We start from the raw sequence: 18,463 nt of genomic DNA, 5'->3' as shown, positions 1-18,463 counted from the left end.
AACTTGGGCCAAGGAGCTGGCACTACCCAGCCCCTTGTTTCAGTGCTGTTGTCAGCACAGCCAAAAGATTTTACATTTCCCCAGCCTGCCCGCATGTAGGAACACATTGATTTGGCATGCCTAAAGCCAGGGGGCCCCCAGGGCAGTCAGTAAGCAGTGCTCCATTGTCCTGGCTTTGCCACAAGACTTCAGGACAGTGACTGGAGTCTGATTCACGCTGACGCCAAGTTCCTCATCTGTGACGGAGCCCACGCGACCAAAGCCCACGTCTGTCGGTGTTCCTGGACCAAGTGATCGATTTCGACTTGGTTTCCCATGGTAACAAGGCTTCCTGATCACCGCCTGCACCTGCTGTCCCTCACAGCTTTTGTATCCTGGCTTGGGAGGGACCTGTAAAGATGACTGAGTCCAGCTCCTGGCTATATGTGGGAGTACCTGAAATTCAAACCAAATTCAGAGCTGAGCTTCCTCAGCTCCAAAAAAACCTCTACAGAAATTTCTGCTTGAAAAAAGTGGGAATTGGCAAAAGCTGGCAGCTAAGCATTAGAGAATGAATAATGCCAGCAAAATGCAATGTAAATTGGGAACAAATACACATGCAAGTGTGTATTTCCTCTGTTCTGCAAGGCACGTCTTTTACTCAAAATTAAATGTATTTGACTCCAGCGAGTGTGTTAACTGAGTAAAGCCCACAAGGCTCCGTTCCCCACACAGGCCAAGAAGGAGGTGCAGGCATCAGGACAGTCGTGCATCTCTCTTTGTACATTAATAGAGCCGAAAAGAATGGGATCATGGAGGAAAGGTTAGGCTTTTTAAGAAACCAGTATGGCACGACTGCCTGCATCAGAATTCCTGGCACAGAGCAGCGCTGCATCCTCCAATGCCATCTTACTATTTCCTCCCCTCCTGTTCCCCCTCTGCTGCTGCTTGTGTACCTGATCTGACCAGGCTCATGTGCAAAAGGATTCAATCATCCTTTGAACCAGATCCAAGGGATGGCACTGAGCACTGGAACCTCACACTACTAGCCAAGTCAGCCACTCCATGCTTCGGAAGTCGTTCTCCCTGCGTAGCAGATGGGGGTGAGAGCTCCCTCCCACTGCTCGCCATTGCTCATCCTCCTGGTGTGAGTGCACAGGCAGAGGCCATGCACTGTGCTGCTGGCTGATGAATAATGAACGTGTGATGTGCGCCTCTTCTTCTCGTGAGCTGGAAACCCAAGGGCTCTTCTACGTTGCACTGGGAACATTTGACTCAGCAGCACAGTTCCAACCACCTCCTTCAAGGCTGTCCTCCCCAGGGAGTGCTGTCAGTGGGGGGTAGGGGGAAGGAATGGCTGCAGAGGCTGCCGGCACCTAGGTGGGATGTGGCACTGCCTGCCTCCAAGGAGGCTGCCGAAGGCTTTTCGCTAGGGCTGAGGCTCCCTGGGAGACAAGCCCATGTTACCAATGTACCCACCCAGCAAGGAAGATCTGTTCAGAGCATCCCCACAAACTCTGCTGCAGATAACAGGCTGGGACTCAGACACAGTACATGTTTTATTATTTAAAAAAATGCATAAAAACTATGACATGCTTCCCAAAGTTAGAGTCTCTATGTACATTTGCGCTTCCCAGGCAGCTGCAGGGAGCATAGCCTTCTGCTCTCACTGCCAATGTGTGCACTGCACGGGTTTCTGCTAACCTTTGCTAGCTGTTATTTTCTCCCCTGCATTGACAGCAATCCAGCTAAATGACAAAATACCCTGTACTGCCTGGGGTGTAAGGTTTTGCAGTTTGTGACCAAGAAACCGTACTGGGTTTCCAGCTGTAGGGCAGCGTTGGGTAGTAGGAAATCTTACAGAAAGGACCCGTGCCCAAGCCCCAGACTGAACTTTCCCTTCCCTAGGAAGGTGCTCTCAGCAAGGGATGAAACTGGACCCAAATTTTGTAGTTAGCCCCTCACCTGGCAACAGCCAAGAATGGGGCATCGAATGATAGAGTGTCCTGACACCGAGCCTGCAGTCTATCCTGGCTCATTGGTCCCACCTTCGCCAACCTGGCAAGCGACGACATTGGTGGTATTTGTGTCTGAGGAAAAGCAGTGTGGAATCCTAAGTCCTGTGATACTGCTGAGTGTTCAGCACGCTGAAAATAAAACAAATGAAGATCTAGCAAATATTTAGGATAACTAGAGTAAGATGTAGCTGCACTTCCTTGCTGGGAAACACTACACAAAACAAATGCTGATTTTACATTAAAATATTAAATTATTAAAAACCACAAAAGCGCTTGCAGTTACAGTGAGTCAGACATGCTGATTGGAAAACAAAACCCAAAGAGCAAAACCATCAATTTTGCCCTGTGTGGAAGGCTGCAGTGATACGGGTCTACGATCTGATGTGGCTTTTACAGTGTGCCAGAAGACCTCCTAAATAAGACGGCCAGTGGTTCTCAAGCTTGTTCGTGATAAGGACTCTCTCTTTAGAAAGAGGCTTCCCTGTTGGCTCCTTCCCCCCATCTCACATATACCTTCCCCAAAGTGACTTCAGACCTTCACCACAGCAGCTACAGCACTGGATTGTTTGAAGAAGTCAGAGGATGGTTAAAAAAGAGAAAGATTAAAGAAATCCTACTTTCAAGCAAGTGCTGAATCCTGCTCCTGCTGAAAGTGATGCGTGTCTGCCATTCTCCATCTAAGCAGTCTCCTTCCTCTCCTGGACGGCAGCATTTTGCATTAATTAGCACTGCTTCCCCACACTGCCGGCAAGTCCTCTCTACACAGTTTCCTCTCAATTCCTTTGAAGTTGGATTCTGTCCTCACCCATGCCAGCTGCTCTCCCTCCCTTCCCATTTAAGGCCAACTGCAAGGCTGGTCAGGCTCGAACCAGCACCAAACAGGAAAAAAAAAAAAACCAACACGGAAAAGAGGTATATGGGTGGAGAGGGTGGAGAGGGACGTTCCACTTTTTTTCTATTTTCATTGCTCCCTGCAAGTCTGAGTACCTTAAAAGAGCTCTGGGCAGAGGGAGCAGCGAGTGTTACTGCATGAAATGTGCCAGATGTTCAATGTTGGATGAATGCATATCTGCAAATCGCAGTTTGAGAACCACTGAGGTAGGCAAGAAGTCTAGGCAGCACTGCTGAGTGAACACAAGAGGAACTTCCCCCAGTGTCCTGATGATGGTGTAAATACCCACTAGTGTTTTCAGAGGTACCAGTCCCGAAGTCACGCAGCCAGGATCAAAGACAACATCTACACGAGAGCGAGCACTGACTGAACAGAAGGTGCGTTCAGCTCTGCTCCAGCTGCCAGTGAGAAAGACCAGAGCAGAGGCTCTGACTGCCCACCTTGGCTTTGACCTTCTTTCTGCGGGATGTGAACAGCCTGCCACCCTACCACCTCCCTCCTCAAATCCAAGGGCATGTCAGGGCTGTGGTCCATACAAGCTGTCCGCAACTGCAGCCCACACAGAAATGAAAGCTGCCAAAGCTGCCCAAGAGCTCCGGCCTGTGCTGTTTAAAGCCATTCCAGATCCGGCATCAGAGACCCAGGCGACGCGGCACTGGGGCTGCACACATCCCATCCCAGGGAAGCAGAGTGTCACTGCTATGTACAGACTAACAACTTTTCTCTCCTTCTGTCTCCAGCTCGTACAGAAGGCTTTTGTTCTCCCCTTCCTGCCCATCTGGATGCCTTTCACCCTCGACATCATCTCCAAGGCACAAGGGGCTCATGATGTAGCGATAGTCACTCGTGACAGCAGCAGCTGCTGCCCCAGCAACGGTCTCGTCACCGTCCGTGTTTCCAAAAGAGGTGTGCACGGCAGGGTCACTGACAGATGACTCTTTGTCCTTCCCAATGTTGACATAGAGAGGGTCTTGGCTTAAAGAGAGTGTGGACATCCTCCCCCGAATCATTTCCAGTTGGGACCGAAGCACTCCAAAGCTTGGGCGTAGCTTGGGCTCAGGATGCCAACATCTGCACATGAGATCGTAGCTGCAACACAGAAGAAGAGCACTGAGACACAACACATCGAGCCCTGCACATCCCAGCAGCAACTCTGTGCTGTGCAGCACAGGCATCAAATGAGGGGACCTTTGCAGAGGTGAACAGAGCCAGCTCTTCACGAGCTGTCGGAAGTCTCCATCTCACCTCCGTAACGCTGAAGCTCATGCAGTTCTTCACCACTTCAAGGGTGCCTTGGAAAAGAACTGCTACCCTAAGGCCTCCAAAATCCCTAAAGTAGGACATGAGTGAGTAGGTTGTGACCTCCACCAGGGCACTGGCTTCACTCAGCAGGGAAAACAGAATGGCAAGAATTCTAGCTTTGGTGCGTGATTTTTTGCATAAAATTTGCACAACTTTTTTTTTAAATAATGAGGCTGGGTATGTCCCTGGGGTATTGCAAACATTTAGAGAAGCATTTATTTTTGCAATCACAATTAACAAACACCAAAACTTTTCCAAAATTCATTGGTTTTGACTCTGTGTAGCTGATGGCATTTAGGCAGGTTTTATGGACTTAAAATCCTTGCTTCTCCCTGTTTTCAAAAACACTTTAATCAAAATAATTAGAGAGTACCAAAAAAAAAAACCCCAAAACCCTGAACTTCAAGGCCTGCTTAGTGCTTTACTGGCCACAGGCCTCATCCTGCCACGCAGGCGGTGTTTATCCTGTGGTCAAACACCAGCTGAGAGTTCTGGTTGCCTGAGGGCTGATGCAAGATGTCATCAGCAGCAGCATCCACACAGAACACAGGGTGATGCCTCCAGCATGGCTGGAGAATGGCCAGAGCCATCGTTCTCCTTCCTGCACATCACCCACCAAAGCCACAGCTGTGCTCCTGTTTCTTCATTGTCACCAGTTCTGTGGGGAGCAGGGACAAAACACAGTGCTGGCACTGGAAAACACCATGGACAAACAACCTCAGTTACACTCGTAAGTGGAAAAAAATCTGAAAATGGCCTTCAGCGGGAAATGAAGCATTTCATGATGGCCTTTACTTTGCTTTTACCTCCCTTGCTCTCTATCAACTTTATGAGCATCTTGGATTTCACACTAGTTTTATAGAAAGCTTCAATGCCTCTGTTATCTCAATCCTGAATTGTGCCCCTTGCGAGTGGCTGAAAGAACTGTAAGTGCTCCATATAAAACAGAAACTCCCTACTCTGCAGCAACAAATTAAATACATTCTTTTACCCCGCCCTGTGAACAGCAGAAATTCATTTGAAAGAAAGGGAAAGAGCTACCAGCTGTACTGGATCAGACCAACAGCCCACCAGGACCTTGCTGCTGCCAGCAGCCATCAGCACAAGCCGAGGGTGAGCATGTAGGGAAGTGTTTTGAGCATATCCCCATAGATCTCAATCAAAAGAGGCTCAATGGCCTCTCAAAATGAGGTTGTATATTTTTTGGTAGTTTTCTTATGCATTTTTCTTCAGTGTCTAGCAGCTCATTGCATCCATTCTCTATTTTTGGCCCTTATAGCATCTTAAAAGTTCCACAACTGGGAACCAAAGCTACTCACAGCAGTCAAGAGGCAGACATACAATGATTTTAAGAAGTGGCATAACTATGTTTTCATTTAAGCTTGGGAACAGTCAAAATGAATTGCTGAGAAGACAAAAGTGCACAGCTTCAGTAACAAGACACAGATTATTCCTTTACATCGAAAAAAAGGAGAAAAAAAAAAAAAAGCAGGGGAAAAGGAAGGCACATGAAATATATTCCACCATCATAGCAGGAAGAAGGGGGGAAGAAAGGGGACTTCTTGTTGTCCCTTTTACACAAAATGTACGGCTTTACAAGGCCACCAAAGCCAGTGTTTGTAGATATGCTGCAGGAATAAGGCAGGAGCATGGGGTGCAACACACCAGCAAACTACCTGAGTGCTTTCTTTAAGTCTGGAGATGTCTGAAACCCATATCCACAACACTGTTCTGATTTTGTTTCCACCTGCAATTTAAGGTGGGACCTTGATCTATAGAACATTATATATATTCCTGTCAGCTATCTCTCTGTCCTCCTACTACTTCTATGTGAATGTTAGATGCTATTTTGATAACTGGACCTAGGTTTGAAAGGCTCACACAGCCTCTGCAGTCTTGTTTCCTTGTAATCTTTCTTCAGGCTGTACCATGCAACTCATCTCTTTTCTTAGATGCTGGCCTGAGAAGACAGGGAGCAGTGAGCTTCTGGAGACACAGTTATAGTTTTCACACAGCCAAGAGCTTCTAGCATTGACACTGTTCAAACTCTTGAGCCAAGCTGGCTGCTTGCAGAGCTACCACAGGTTCCAGGGAGTTCTGCCAGCAGAGAGAATTTGATAGCTAACCCAGAGACTCTATAGTGAATGCTTTTGTGTGATGGAAAGTGGATGGATTCAGGTTGCAGGGTCAGCCAGCTGCTCCCGTTTCATTCCTGTAAGCCAAACTTCTCAAGGAACCATATGTCTGCAGGGAGAGGAAGTACTCACACATCTTCTAGGCACTCCGGCGGCTGCTTCAGCCTGTTCCCACTGATGAGGTAGTTGTAGATTTCTGCATTCTCAATGCCAGCATAAGGGGTTTGCCCTCGGGTCACAATCTCCCACATGGTCACCCCAAACGCCCACTGAAAGAACAGCACAGAGAACTGATGAACAAAGTGCCCTGCTTGTTGGGGTTACATCATGTGAGCAGCAGTGATGCTGGCTCAATTCTAGCTAGAAAACAAAATAAGATCAGATGCTGCTGATGCCAACATGTCGTCTGTTGACCAGTCCCATCCTGCAGTGGAGCAGAAGGCTCTTGGAGCTATCCCTGTCTCCCACCTACAAACTTCTCCCAAACTCCTCCTACTCATGGTTCTTGAGATGTAGCATCAGCTTTGTGGTCCTCAGCTACATTAAGAGTTTGGTTGGGAGCTCACAAATTAATTGCTTAATACATGGAGAGATTCTCTATTACTGGAAATGTACAGGCACAAATGAAAGAGTTTAGCCACTTACGCAGGGCAGTGAGCAAACTGCTTATGGCTCACACTGATTTGTGCTGTACTCTGTACTGTCACACTTCTAACTTTAAATCAAAATTGCAAGGTCTGTTAGGTGGAAAAAAAACCAAAGTCTTCATAAGCAAGCCCTGCCCAGTGTCTGTTGTAAACTGGCTGAACTGTGATCAGCAATCACTGAACACTGCCTGCAGTGGTTATAACAATCACCAGGCAACACAGTAGCCAAGCTACAAGGCACTCTTGGTGTCCCTTCAGAGACACAGGGGTAAATTCGAAGGTAAGTCCACAGGTTTGAAGGAGAAAACTAATGCAAAACCAGATCTGCAAAACCAGATCAGAAGGCAGCAAGGAAGAATGGATGAGGCATCAGAACAGAAAAAAGGAACAACCACCCTACCCTGCTCTGCATTCCCAAATAAATAATAACAGAAAGAAAAAAAAACTCCCACCACAAACTACCCCATGCCAAAGAGAAGGGAAGCAAAGATCTCAGATGAATGGGAGAAGTTATGGGGAGGATTGTGTAAGCACTGATGTATTCATTCCATTGTTCCTCCAGTGCCTTCTGTACGATGGAGTGCCACTGCTGTATATGTACATGAGTGTATGCAATAGAAATTTAGATCACCTTCAGATTGTAATGCAGAAGAGCAAGGTAGAAGAGTAAAAGCGTGTTCAAAGAGTAGAAAATGACAAGGATGGGGAGACAAGTAAAGGAGAGCATAGGGGGAAGAAGTGAAAAATGAAGGGTCAAAGGACAAGAGGAAAATGAGAAAAGGGTTCATCACGTCTGCCATAAATCACTCATATTTTACATCTTGGGTTCTGAGAGCACTCAAGGCAGAGGTGACACTGCCCCTCAAACACAGACTACCAGGCAAACTCCCTTTCCCACCACCAGGGCCTACCTCCACTTCTGCCAAAATACAAGCGGTCCCCAAATGCACCAGAGCAAAACTCACCACATCGCTGTGTGTTGTGTACAGATTATCCGCCAGGCTTTCTAGAGCAAGCCACTTCACTGGCAGCTTGGAAGCACAGCCCTGACGGTAGTAGTCTCCACTGTAGATTTTCTTAGAAAGCCCGAAGTCTGCAACACTCACATTCATGTTCTCATCCAGCCTATGGGAAAGTTTTAATGACTAAGAAAAGCATTCACTGGCCACCTCAGGCAATAAAAGAGGTACAACCAGGACTACCTGGGCAGGGAAGTGAGGTATTTCATCATCAAGTATTACCCAGAAGGATAATGACTTAATCTACTTGACAACTGACGTAAAATAATTCAGTGGTCTCAAATCAGTTCCTTGAGACTAATAGAGAGATAATTAGGAATAAGAAAATAAACAAACGGCCATGCTCAGATGGCCTGCACTGTCATCCAAAGTGAACTCAGTTACTTTATAGAGGCTCAAAGTTCAACAGTGTTTATCTGCATTGTTCACTGCTATCACTAAGGCCCATGCCCTGCATAAGCAATCAAAAAACACAAGGTACTTGCCTAGATGCATATCACAGCTGCCTAAACTACATCTGCAAGCCATTCTCTTCAGGCCAAGTTAACGGCCTGAATTGCTCTTGTCACACACTTACTTAAACCTAGACACTTCAGTAGGTCGTAGAGTAAAGCCCATAAAGACATCATGCCTCCAGGCTGCATAAAGGAAGGTGTGATGACACAGCACTCAGCTTCCTCTGAAGGAAGACTGTTGGTTTTTTTTAGTATTTTAAAATAGGAAAACAGTAGGAGTTTCTCAGCAGTGTCAATGCAGGCTAATTCATCATTTTTCATTATGATTTATCAGCCTCCTGTCTGTACAGCTGGACATTTAGATGCCTTTGGAAATCTGTGTCTCACTGCAGATTTCATTGGTTGTTGTCATTTTGTTCAGAGGCAGAGTTCTGCCTGCCAGAATGGGCTGTTCCTTTCTATTCCCAGGAAAGAAGCAGAGAGGAAGGAACAAAAAGGGATTTATCTTCACTTCAAAGCAGGCAAGGCAGTTTGGGGACATAACAGCAATGTGGGATCACGCAGAGTGCTCACCAGGCAATTATTTTTAAAGGCATTCTCCACATTAGCCATTCTTCACCTGCTTTCCAGGAAATCCTACACTTCTTATACTGAGATAATCAAGTCTTCAAAAGAGATACGAGGAATAGAGATTTCAGACTATATTTAAAGCTTCTTTCTTTCTGACCCGGACAAACCCTTTCTCTTCTGTTGGTTACATTATAAAGTGGAACAAATAGCCCATGCTGACACAACGCATTGTAATCAACCCTCTGAAAACATATGTATGTCCAAACCAATGATGGGATAGTTTCTTCTAAATATGGTCAGTTTGAAGCTCAGCTGAAGGCTAACAGTTGCCCCCCAGAGTATCACCACCACCATGTACACGTACATTCATGGACAAGACTCTCCCATGACTGCTGTCAGTTAGATGCAAAGGCCAACATCCCCCAAGAGGATCCCTCCTCACTTCTGTTGTGTGAAAGGCTTCTCATTCCTCCCTCATCCACTCCGGTCTTTCTTTTCTCTAAAAGTTCATGGTTCATGGTTCACTTACATGCAGTTCCGAGCTGCAAGGTCTCTGTGTATGAAATTTTTTGAGCTCAAGTACTCCATCCCACTGGCAATGTCAATCATGAACTTGAGGAGTGTCTGAACAGGCAAGTTCTGAAAGAAATAACTCAGTTATTTCAACTTTCAACCTCTTATGGCAGGATTGCAACATTTTCTACTAGCTTACTAGGCAGGGACAGGAGGCTGTAGGGAAAGCAGGAGTTGGTTCTCAGTGTGCATGGGATTAAATACTTCAACATCTGATCAGAGCTTCCTATAGCGTAAAAATCTGATCATCTGCCAATGTCTCTGCAAGACCGAACCCAAACTGATCTGAGCATGTTGTCTGAAAATCCATGCCCTCCCTACAGGAATTTTACAGTAAGAAAGACTTACAAAAGGATTTTCCCCAATCCTTGACATCAGCAGAAAAGCATGAAGGTCTCCATGCTTCATGAAGGGCAGGATCACCATGGGAATTGGGAGACGACCCTTGGGACGGCTCCGTAGACTGACTCCTAGTGAATACACACAGCAAAGAGGTTTTAGCAAACACAGCAGGCCCAAGGGGAATCTTAGAGGTCACCATGCCCTTCTCTTTTGAACCTGCAGAAAAAATGTGCATTTTTTGGCAGGTAGGACCTAAACTCCTTTGTATGCTCCTGTAGGGGTTTCAAGAACCAGAGAATTAGTTTAAATAACAGATGTTTACTGCAGGTGTATGAGGGCTGCACATATTTGTTTTCAACACTCCAAGCCTTTCGAGGCCTGGAAAGTGCAGGTGCTGCTCCCTACAGCGCAGAGGTGGCTGCACCAATTCTGCTTTTGGAGAGCAGTGCTGCTGGGCATGTGAGGCTGGGGGGATGTTGTGGGAGTGAGCAGCACTGCTGGCTTACCAATCAGCTTAGTGACATGTGGGTGGTCAAACTCCTTCATGCATGCAGCCTCCCGCAGGAACTCCTCAATGTCAGTGGAGGTGAAGATGTCCGCTGGAAGAAAAGGTCACTGTAAGTTTTCTTCCTTGGTCCTTCAGTGAATGGCTCCAAAGGACATTACAGATAATGATTTTCAGAAGCCTGTTCTTTGTGGAGGTTTTGCACATCCTCCCAGACCTACAGCTAGATGAGCCAGTTTACAACAAGGCAGAGCCTGACGCTTTCATCTGGGACAGTGGTCAGTAAGCATGCATCAGAGACATCTGGTAAATTGCTTCTTGGCAGAGGAAAGACCTGACAATTAGCAGCACTTTTCTCAGTAACAATTTTCCTTGGAAGCCATAGAAATCACATGTGCATTAAAGATGTAAGAATAAATTAGCTAAAAGGACCTAAACTACAGTCTCAGGAAGAGGAGATGGCACACAGAATTAGAGAAAATGCTAAGACTGAGGAGATGGCTGGAGACCCCAACAGGGGTCACAAAGCTCAATTCATCTCTAATGAGGACAGCATGCAAGATCCATACACTTCTCCATCTCTTAGCACAATTGAGTCTTGCTATAGCTCAGATTTCTTAAATAACCTCAGTACTGGAGACCTTGGACCAAATTTGTTAGTGGCACACATGAATATAAATTTGGAGAGAACAATTTGTCACTGTTAGTCCAGATTTACAGAAGTATGATATAATCAAGAATTAGCCCAGCAGAATACTTCCTCCACTGGTGCTGCTGAATTTAGTGAGAGTCCTCCAGTTCTGCTACGAGATCAGACTCAGACTTGTATGGGAATATTCATATTCTTTGCTTTAGGGAAGTCATTTAATATGATTCAGAAGACAGAAGTACATGATTTCCTTTCTACAGCCAGAGGAGAAAGGAAGGTCCCAGTAGAGGGTAACAGTTCCCAAGTCAGATGCTTGGAGGCAGACAGTTTGACTACCCACTAAACTCCTTGCAAACTGATTAGAATGATTGTTGAGACTGGAGAAAAATGTTTTAACTTACACAACTGCGTTAGCAGTATACTTAGCACAAACTGGCACTCTGTGGCAGCCAATTTTAACTTCAAAGGTACGCAAGTGTGACTCTGCTTTCAGTCAGTCACAGTTCATTTCTGCCTTACAGGCAACAGGGCTAAAATAACATAGGTTAACACATGTATAAATATATGCACACATACTTGCTTTCACTTACACCTATTAATCGCTTCTTGTGTCACACATCTCTACCTGATGAACGTTAGCTGCCCTTGTTCTGTTCACTCCTCCAGTGACTAATCGGAAGGGAGTTGGACTACTTTGCCACCTACTGCTGACTACATCATAGCACAAAGCAGTCCTGCCTGAGCTGCCTATGCCAGATGATGTAGTGCTGTTGTTGAATCAAGCAACTGAACGAGATCCTCTGCACGCAAAAACTGCAGTTATGACGTGTTTTTGGTTGCAATCACCACACTCTGGATGCTGTACAACCAGCTGAGGTAGTATAGGTCCTTCCCTGAAGAGCTTCCACTGCATAAAGACTTAAAATGAGATGGAGAGAACACTGGTAGAAGGGCTGAGTGGGAAGCTCAGAGAGGAGTAAAGAAGAATGTCAGTAGATATCTGATAGAGAATAGGACAGACTACATTTAATCCTTCCAAGCTCTCTTCTCTCTTAAGTACTTCCAGTAGCCCTGCTCCCACTTACCTTTCAGCATCTTCACTGCCACTTTCTGGAAAGAGCCATCATCTAGCTTCAATAGTGCCTCTCGAACTGACCCAAACTCTCCTGTGAAAAGACCAGAGCAGGCAGTGAGGGAACAGCTTTTAGCGAGGAAAGTATGATTCACAGCAGGATCACACTGGGGGTCGCTAACATAGAAGCTGAGTAAGCATAAGAAATGCAGCTACCAGCTTCATTTTTCATTCTGCAACTTGAGTCAGCAGTTTTCAGCATACTCGTGCCTCGAAGAGGTAGCACAATCAGCTGACAGAGGCCACTCTGCCAGCAGTTCAGAAAGAAAAACAAGAGGGAAAGCAGGCAATCCTCTACCAAGCGGACAGTGCAGTCACAGTAAGGGCTGGGACCTCAGGCAGACATTTCTGGGGAAATCACATCATGAGGAATGCAGCCAAGTGAAATTCTGGACAGAGAAGGGCCCGTGAGTGGGAGCCAGTAAGAGGATGGGTGGATGAGGATGCTCCCAGTGCTGACCGTTCTTGAAGGTGACAGCTGTCAGGGCTGACAGCCCAGTAATGGTGCCAGCATTCAATCACTTGGGACACAATCGGGTCTTATCTCTCAAAATTCAGGGAACGACTTGCATGAATCAGTGCAGGCTAGACAAAATATACAACACCTTCTTCTGTGTGTGTGACACGTCAATTAATACAAGGAAGAGCTTATCCCTGTGTTTTCTCTAAGGGAGATGAGAGGAAATGCAAACAGTCAAATCTTCAAATTATTTTAGCCTGAAGTGGCTTTACATCCACAGCGTAACAGACTCTTTGCATTAGTTCTGGTTCTAGATTTGCTCTCCCTAATTTTGTAACTGATTACCCAATCCAAAATCTGTTCTGATGAGAGTTTCTGGTACTGAAGAGGAGGAAGTAAAATGTGGTACTCAAGATGCATACCCCAAAACATTATCTTTCCACTGGCTTTTCACAGTGTCCTTCACTGCTGTGTGGCATGTACTTATTTCACAATAATCATATGCAGTGGATATCAGACCAAAGAAGAGAAGAAAGGGAAGGATCTAAGCAATTTTGTATTGGTTCTGCATTGTGCAGCTCTTCTCAGCTGCAGAGTCAGCAGAACCCAAGATAACACAGCCGTGCCCTCTTCTAACCTGTATGCTGTTCAGGTTAGAGGTTGGGTGAGTGGGGCTGACAATGTAGAACACATCTTGCCAGCTAGCATCCTTCCACCAAGGACCCCACGGCAGCCAATTTCCACTTTGTTAATTGTTGAGGGGACAGCCCAGAAGTGTTAGAAGGATCCCAGAAACTGGCCAAAAGCTGACACTGTTGAATTACTTAGCATTGTTCAGCCCTCTGACCTTCGGCAGGAAGGTCATCTTCCTGATCTGAAAGAGTCTTCAGAAACACATTTGTTCTGGAAGGACTGGAGCAGAATATAGCTCCCAGTGGGACAGGGTCAAGAGAATGCAATAAAACTAGTCTCGTTAAGAAAAAGGAAGCCAAACACTTCAGCTCTCTTTTGCGTGTGACTCCTGACTCACAATCCTTTCTTACTTACTTGCTTTATTGTTACACACTTTCAGTCAAAAAGAAGTCTGATTCAACAGCTGGGACACTAGTCTGCAATTTGGGAAATCTAAATTCAAAACCTTCTTTTGCAAAGAGTTTTTGGGCCAATTTTTTAGCTCAAGTTAGGTGAGAAGCATCCCAACTTTATTTTGCCCATTCCTCATGACCTGAAAAGTTGAGAGAAATGGTAGGTAAGAAGTAAGAACTCCAAAGGTCCTGAGTATGGACAAATGCCAGCAAATTCAGTACTTGTTCCAGATACGCCTCTTTAAGAGCTCAAACTAATATCTGGAGACAAACCACTTGACATGACAGAAATATGCAAAATTGAATCAGCAAGTGTTTTTGAGGCACTGGAGTGTCTGTTGTAGATCATCTGCCTCTGTATTGGTGCAGCATATTTGAATGTGTAAACTGAAGGAATTCTACAGCACCACTTTTAAAGCAGAACGAGCAGGAGAAGTTTAAATGAATACCCCTTTGTTTAAAACTCTGAAAAAAAAATCATACCCCAATGAATCAACAGTTCAGGAAAGCCGAACATACACTGTAGTTCACAACTTTGTAGAGCCACACTGGCTTAGCCAATATCCCCTTAGTTATGCTAAATCTTTGAACTGTGTTAGCTAGAGGAAAGTGCCATTTAAATGCCATCTACAAACAGAAGGACAGAAAACAAGCTACTTATAATTGCTTCTCCCTACTCAGCAGTAAAGGTAACCCAAGCAGAATTTTAATGTATAGTCTTATTCAGCTTTTGGTTCTTACCCTTGCCTAACATTCGTCCCAAGGTGAACTGCTGCTCCTGGATAAGGACATCTTTGAGTTTTGTCTTCAACTCATCACTGATCCCTACACTCTCCACTGGAAAAAAAAAAAAAAGAAAAAAAAAGAGTAAAATCAGGGATACTTAAATGTTCTGTCACAACATCAAGAGTCATCTGTTTTAATTCCATCTCCAGCCTTATTTCCATAATGCAAGATGGAAAATCTGAAAAGGAGTTCCTTCCCACATCTTCAAGTCTCACCACAGCCAAGACCAGTAACGTTTAGCCACAAGAAAACATCTTTTTCATTATCTTTTTCATTACCAAAAGCACTGAAAGGGAGAGGCTGTGACTGCACTGCCCTTAATAATGCCAAGAACTGGAATACAGAACTATTGTGAATAACTGAAAAGACAGAGTGCGAAGAGAAGGGACACCTGATGGACACTGACTCATTTGGACTCATTTAAGTTGATGGAGCTGAACCAGTTTTCTGTAATCTTACTGGCCTTTACACTATTTTAAGTACATTACAGTTCTCACAGTGCCTATCTGAATGTTCACGCTTGTAGCAAACTGAGCTTAGAGCATACTGCTAACATTGTTAAGCCTCACTCATCTGACTATTACATTGTAGTACAGTCAAAACAGTGTGAAACGGGGCAGGAAAGTGGTGAATTTACGCTTTGCATTAAAATACAGAATGAGTGTAACTATAATTGGCAAGGAAATGTTGTTATGTAACTAAGATGGTAACAGCAATCTCTCACCTTTCACTTTTGTCATCGTTCACAGATTACTTAAATCTCACTGGAAATTATTTCCCATATTCTTGATCCAAAACCATCAGTTTCAGGAAAAACAGAGAGAACAGTACATGTATGAACAGTTTTTCAAGTAGAATCACTGAGGTAACTGGACTTACACGTTGCTTCAATGAGCTCTGGGCCTTCCCTGTTGAAAGACCTGGCAGCTCTGAAATGAACAGCTGGATCCCCTCTGCCAACCACACTGCCAAAGGCATGGCTAGAAAGCAGAAAAGACACACGGAGCCATGATGATACAGGCCATTCACTTCTGAAGGGTGTGACAGACAGATTGGGTGATTATACTTAAACCACATTTTTTTGTAAAATAATCAGTCAGAAAACCACACTGGGGGAAGAAGTAAAGACGTCTCTTAAGCAGTGCTAGGAGAAACTCCCTTACCCAAATCGAGTTTCCTTTCTTCTTTTTCGAAGGAGAATAAGAGCCAGGGCAACAGCTGTGACCAGAGCTGTGAGAATGCCCAATGCCACAGGAACCCAGGACGTCCCATAAGGAGGCTGTCTCTGACCACCTAGATGATGAAGAAAACACTAGTCAGCAAATAGAAGAATGCAAATAGTAAAAAGCCCACGTTGGGATACAAAAATATTTTGCTTTTAAATGGAAAAGCCATCTTGCTGATTTTGATGTACACAGCGAATCATTGTGCACTGGAACTTTGCATAAACAGCTACCCAATCAGTCTAGCTGCTGGACACAGCAAGGACAGAGCAGATACATGCAGCTATCAGACCTATTCTTGGTTTTGACCACCCATAAAGTAAAGGGCACTGCTCCAGATTAAACTACATACGTGAATCATGACCTGCAGTCTCAAGACAAAAAAAGTACTTAAAAAGGGAATTTTGCATACAATTTTCACTTTGCCCTGTTGGAGGCAGCCAGCAGAGCCTTGACCAGACTCTGCCCAAATGCCAACCAGATAACCAGATTTTGAGAGACAATAGCTCTTCATGGCAATCTGATAAGGACTATTTACAATTCCCCTCCCACAAAGAGAGCCCTGGTATTGGCTGTTAACCTCTCAATTTTGTTTGCTCCTTTTTTACTTTGTAATACCTCTCTACCAAAGAGAAGCAGGTTTTTCAAAGTGCCCTGCAAGTCAAGAAAGAATTCAACCAGCATGCAGGTTACAAGTCTTGTCTAAAATATGCTTTCAGATTAGATATATTTTTGACTACAAACCTCTCCTCTTCACAAAGGAAATGGACACGCTGCCAACCTGAGTAAGCAACAAGGGAAGGAAGACACTGCAGCAATATGGCTATGAAGAGAAGAATATGATCTATGCTTGGCAAACAAGAGATAAATTAATCCAATTCCCTGAGAGACTTCTTCTCCAAAAAAAAGTTGCTGATGACTAAATGCCAATTTGAATAGGTTTATTAAAACCCAGTACAGCCCTCGTATCTCCAATTTGTTTAAAGAACAAACAAGTACAGGTAACAGATCACTAAGCAGCTTACTTGTCATCTTCACACTCCCTTGTCAACTGTGCTTTACCAGAAGCTAAGGATGAGTCATTTCTGATGGTATAAATAATTCTATAGTGGTATATATCATGAGAGTATAGGTAAACCTGTCCTTAAAAGAGGTGCTAGGACAATGGGCTGAGATTTGGATTAACCTTTGCATAGACGTTTGAAAAGGAGTGAAATATTCCAGCAGGCAGTCCTTGCAGGCAAAAGGCTTCTGCAGTTTGCTTACTGGTTGCGCTGTCAAGCCTTACCATCCATGTTTTCAAGGAAGCATTGTTAGTCTATTAAACAGGTGAGGCTTAAGGGAACAGAGCTCTGGAGAATTCTCCTCTTACAAAAAATCATCAGAGCTAGCATCTATCCATCAGCATCTTATCTTCCTTCAGTGACTCTGATTCTCTTCCCACACAGAGAGTTTTATAGGCTCTTGGTTTTACGATACCCTTTTCTGCTGAACCTTTTGACCTGGCCTTCAAGGCTGTTAATGAGGAGGGAGGGGGATCTGAAACAGAAGTGCAACAATTCCCAAGCCAATCACTTGGGGCGTTACCATCAAACAATCAGGGGAGAAACAGAGAACAACACTGATGCAAAAGATCCTTTCTGATAGCTAACAATAAGGTTTCCTTGGCCCCACAGCGAGACAAGCCTCTCTCAGTCTATTTATCTACTCTGTCAACTCTGGTCTGGTAAGAGAGAAGGGATTTAGGTCACTTCAAGGGAGGAGTTCTTCCAAAAGGAGGACAGATGAAAACAAAACAAATCAAAGTGATTCTCCTTGTTTCTAAACTGCTAGGAGTCAGGAGCCCATCCCAGTTTATAGCAAACATGTCAGAAATAGAAATGAATGTTGAAATTCACTGCTTCTACTGTTCTGCCCTAGATCTTTCTTGGCTTCCCCCTCTTGCCACTGAGCTAAGGAGGATGGCTGCAGCCCAAGAATGAGTTGCCTCTCCCTCCCCAGCTCTGTTGCTTTCCCATCTCTTGCTCTCCTCTCTTCTGACCAGCGTATGCCTTAAGACTGCACAAGGCAGACGGAAGCCAGTGTTACCGGATGAGTGTAAATGAGGATTTAGGAGGCCTTTGATGATGAAAGAAGCCTTTTTATTTCTGTAGGAGGCCTTCTATAGCAAAGGTGTGCAAAAACAATCCAAGAGACCTCTCCTGCCTATAATCATGAAGATTACAGATAGAAAAAAGTACTATTAGGCTATTCCTTTCCTCTCTCTGCAGTGGAAGAGAGAGGTTTACACTGAGGATGCCTCTGAACATACTAAAACGTTCTTTGTTAATGGTGCACAAGATCTCTGCATAGCCAGGGTGGAGCTCTACAAGCTTGCTGTGATGACAAATATGCCTTAAAGTTTATACAAGCTTAGTCATCCCTGCTGCTGCACTGGGAGCTGGTCAGAAACCACCCCTGGCATTTCTCACTGAAAGCAACCAGCGCCAGCCTGCTATTTTAGGAAGGGAAGCAACTTATATTTTCTATCAGGCCTGCAACAGAACTGCAGTATTTCTGCAGTTCTGCTGTTCTGCTGTTTAGGGCCTATCAGCTTTTTCACAGTGAACCTTTATTTCCAGAATGTTATTACTGTGAACTGAAGCCGAGAAAACTGACAAAGGATTCAGAACAAATATACACGCTTTCAGA

General features: G+C 44.8%; 1 protein-coding gene across 4 annotated transcripts in view; it reads right to left on the bottom strand.

The window, feature by feature from the left end:
• Positions 1-1,520: 1,520 nt before the first annotated feature.
• The window catches only part of TYRO3 (TYRO3 protein tyrosine kinase), a 39,988-nt gene continuing 23,045 nt past the window's right edge, over positions 1,521-18,463 (bottom strand). For all 4 annotated transcript variants that reach the window (XM_048948227.1, XM_048948228.1, XM_048948230.1 and 1 more), the window contains 10 exons: positions 15,713-15,842; positions 15,429-15,529; positions 14,505-14,600; positions 12,172-12,252; positions 10,439-10,531; positions 9,939-10,060; positions 9,547-9,656; positions 7,939-8,098; positions 6,459-6,595; positions 1,521-3,978 (listed from right to left, as the gene is read on the bottom strand). In XM_048948227.1, coding sequence (XP_048804184.1) covers positions 3,600-3,978; positions 6,459-6,595; positions 7,939-8,098; positions 9,547-9,656; positions 9,939-10,060; positions 10,439-10,531; positions 12,172-12,252; positions 14,505-14,600; positions 15,429-15,529; positions 15,713-15,842 — 1,409 coding nt within the window. In that variant the 3' untranslated portion in view covers positions 1,521-3,599. The remainder of the gene's footprint in view (positions 3,979-6,458; positions 6,596-7,938; positions 8,099-9,546; positions 9,657-9,938; positions 10,061-10,438; positions 10,532-12,171; positions 12,253-14,504; positions 14,601-15,428; positions 15,530-15,712; positions 15,843-18,463) is intronic.

This window comes from Lagopus muta, chromosome 6, assembly GCF_023343835.1.
Source record: "Lagopus muta isolate bLagMut1 chromosome 6, bLagMut1 primary, whole genome shotgun sequence".
NCBI lineage: Eukaryota > Metazoa > Chordata > Aves > Galliformes > Phasianidae > Lagopus > Lagopus muta.
Note: the sequence above shows the minus strand (reverse complement) of the source record. Positions and strands in the feature narration are given on the sequence as shown.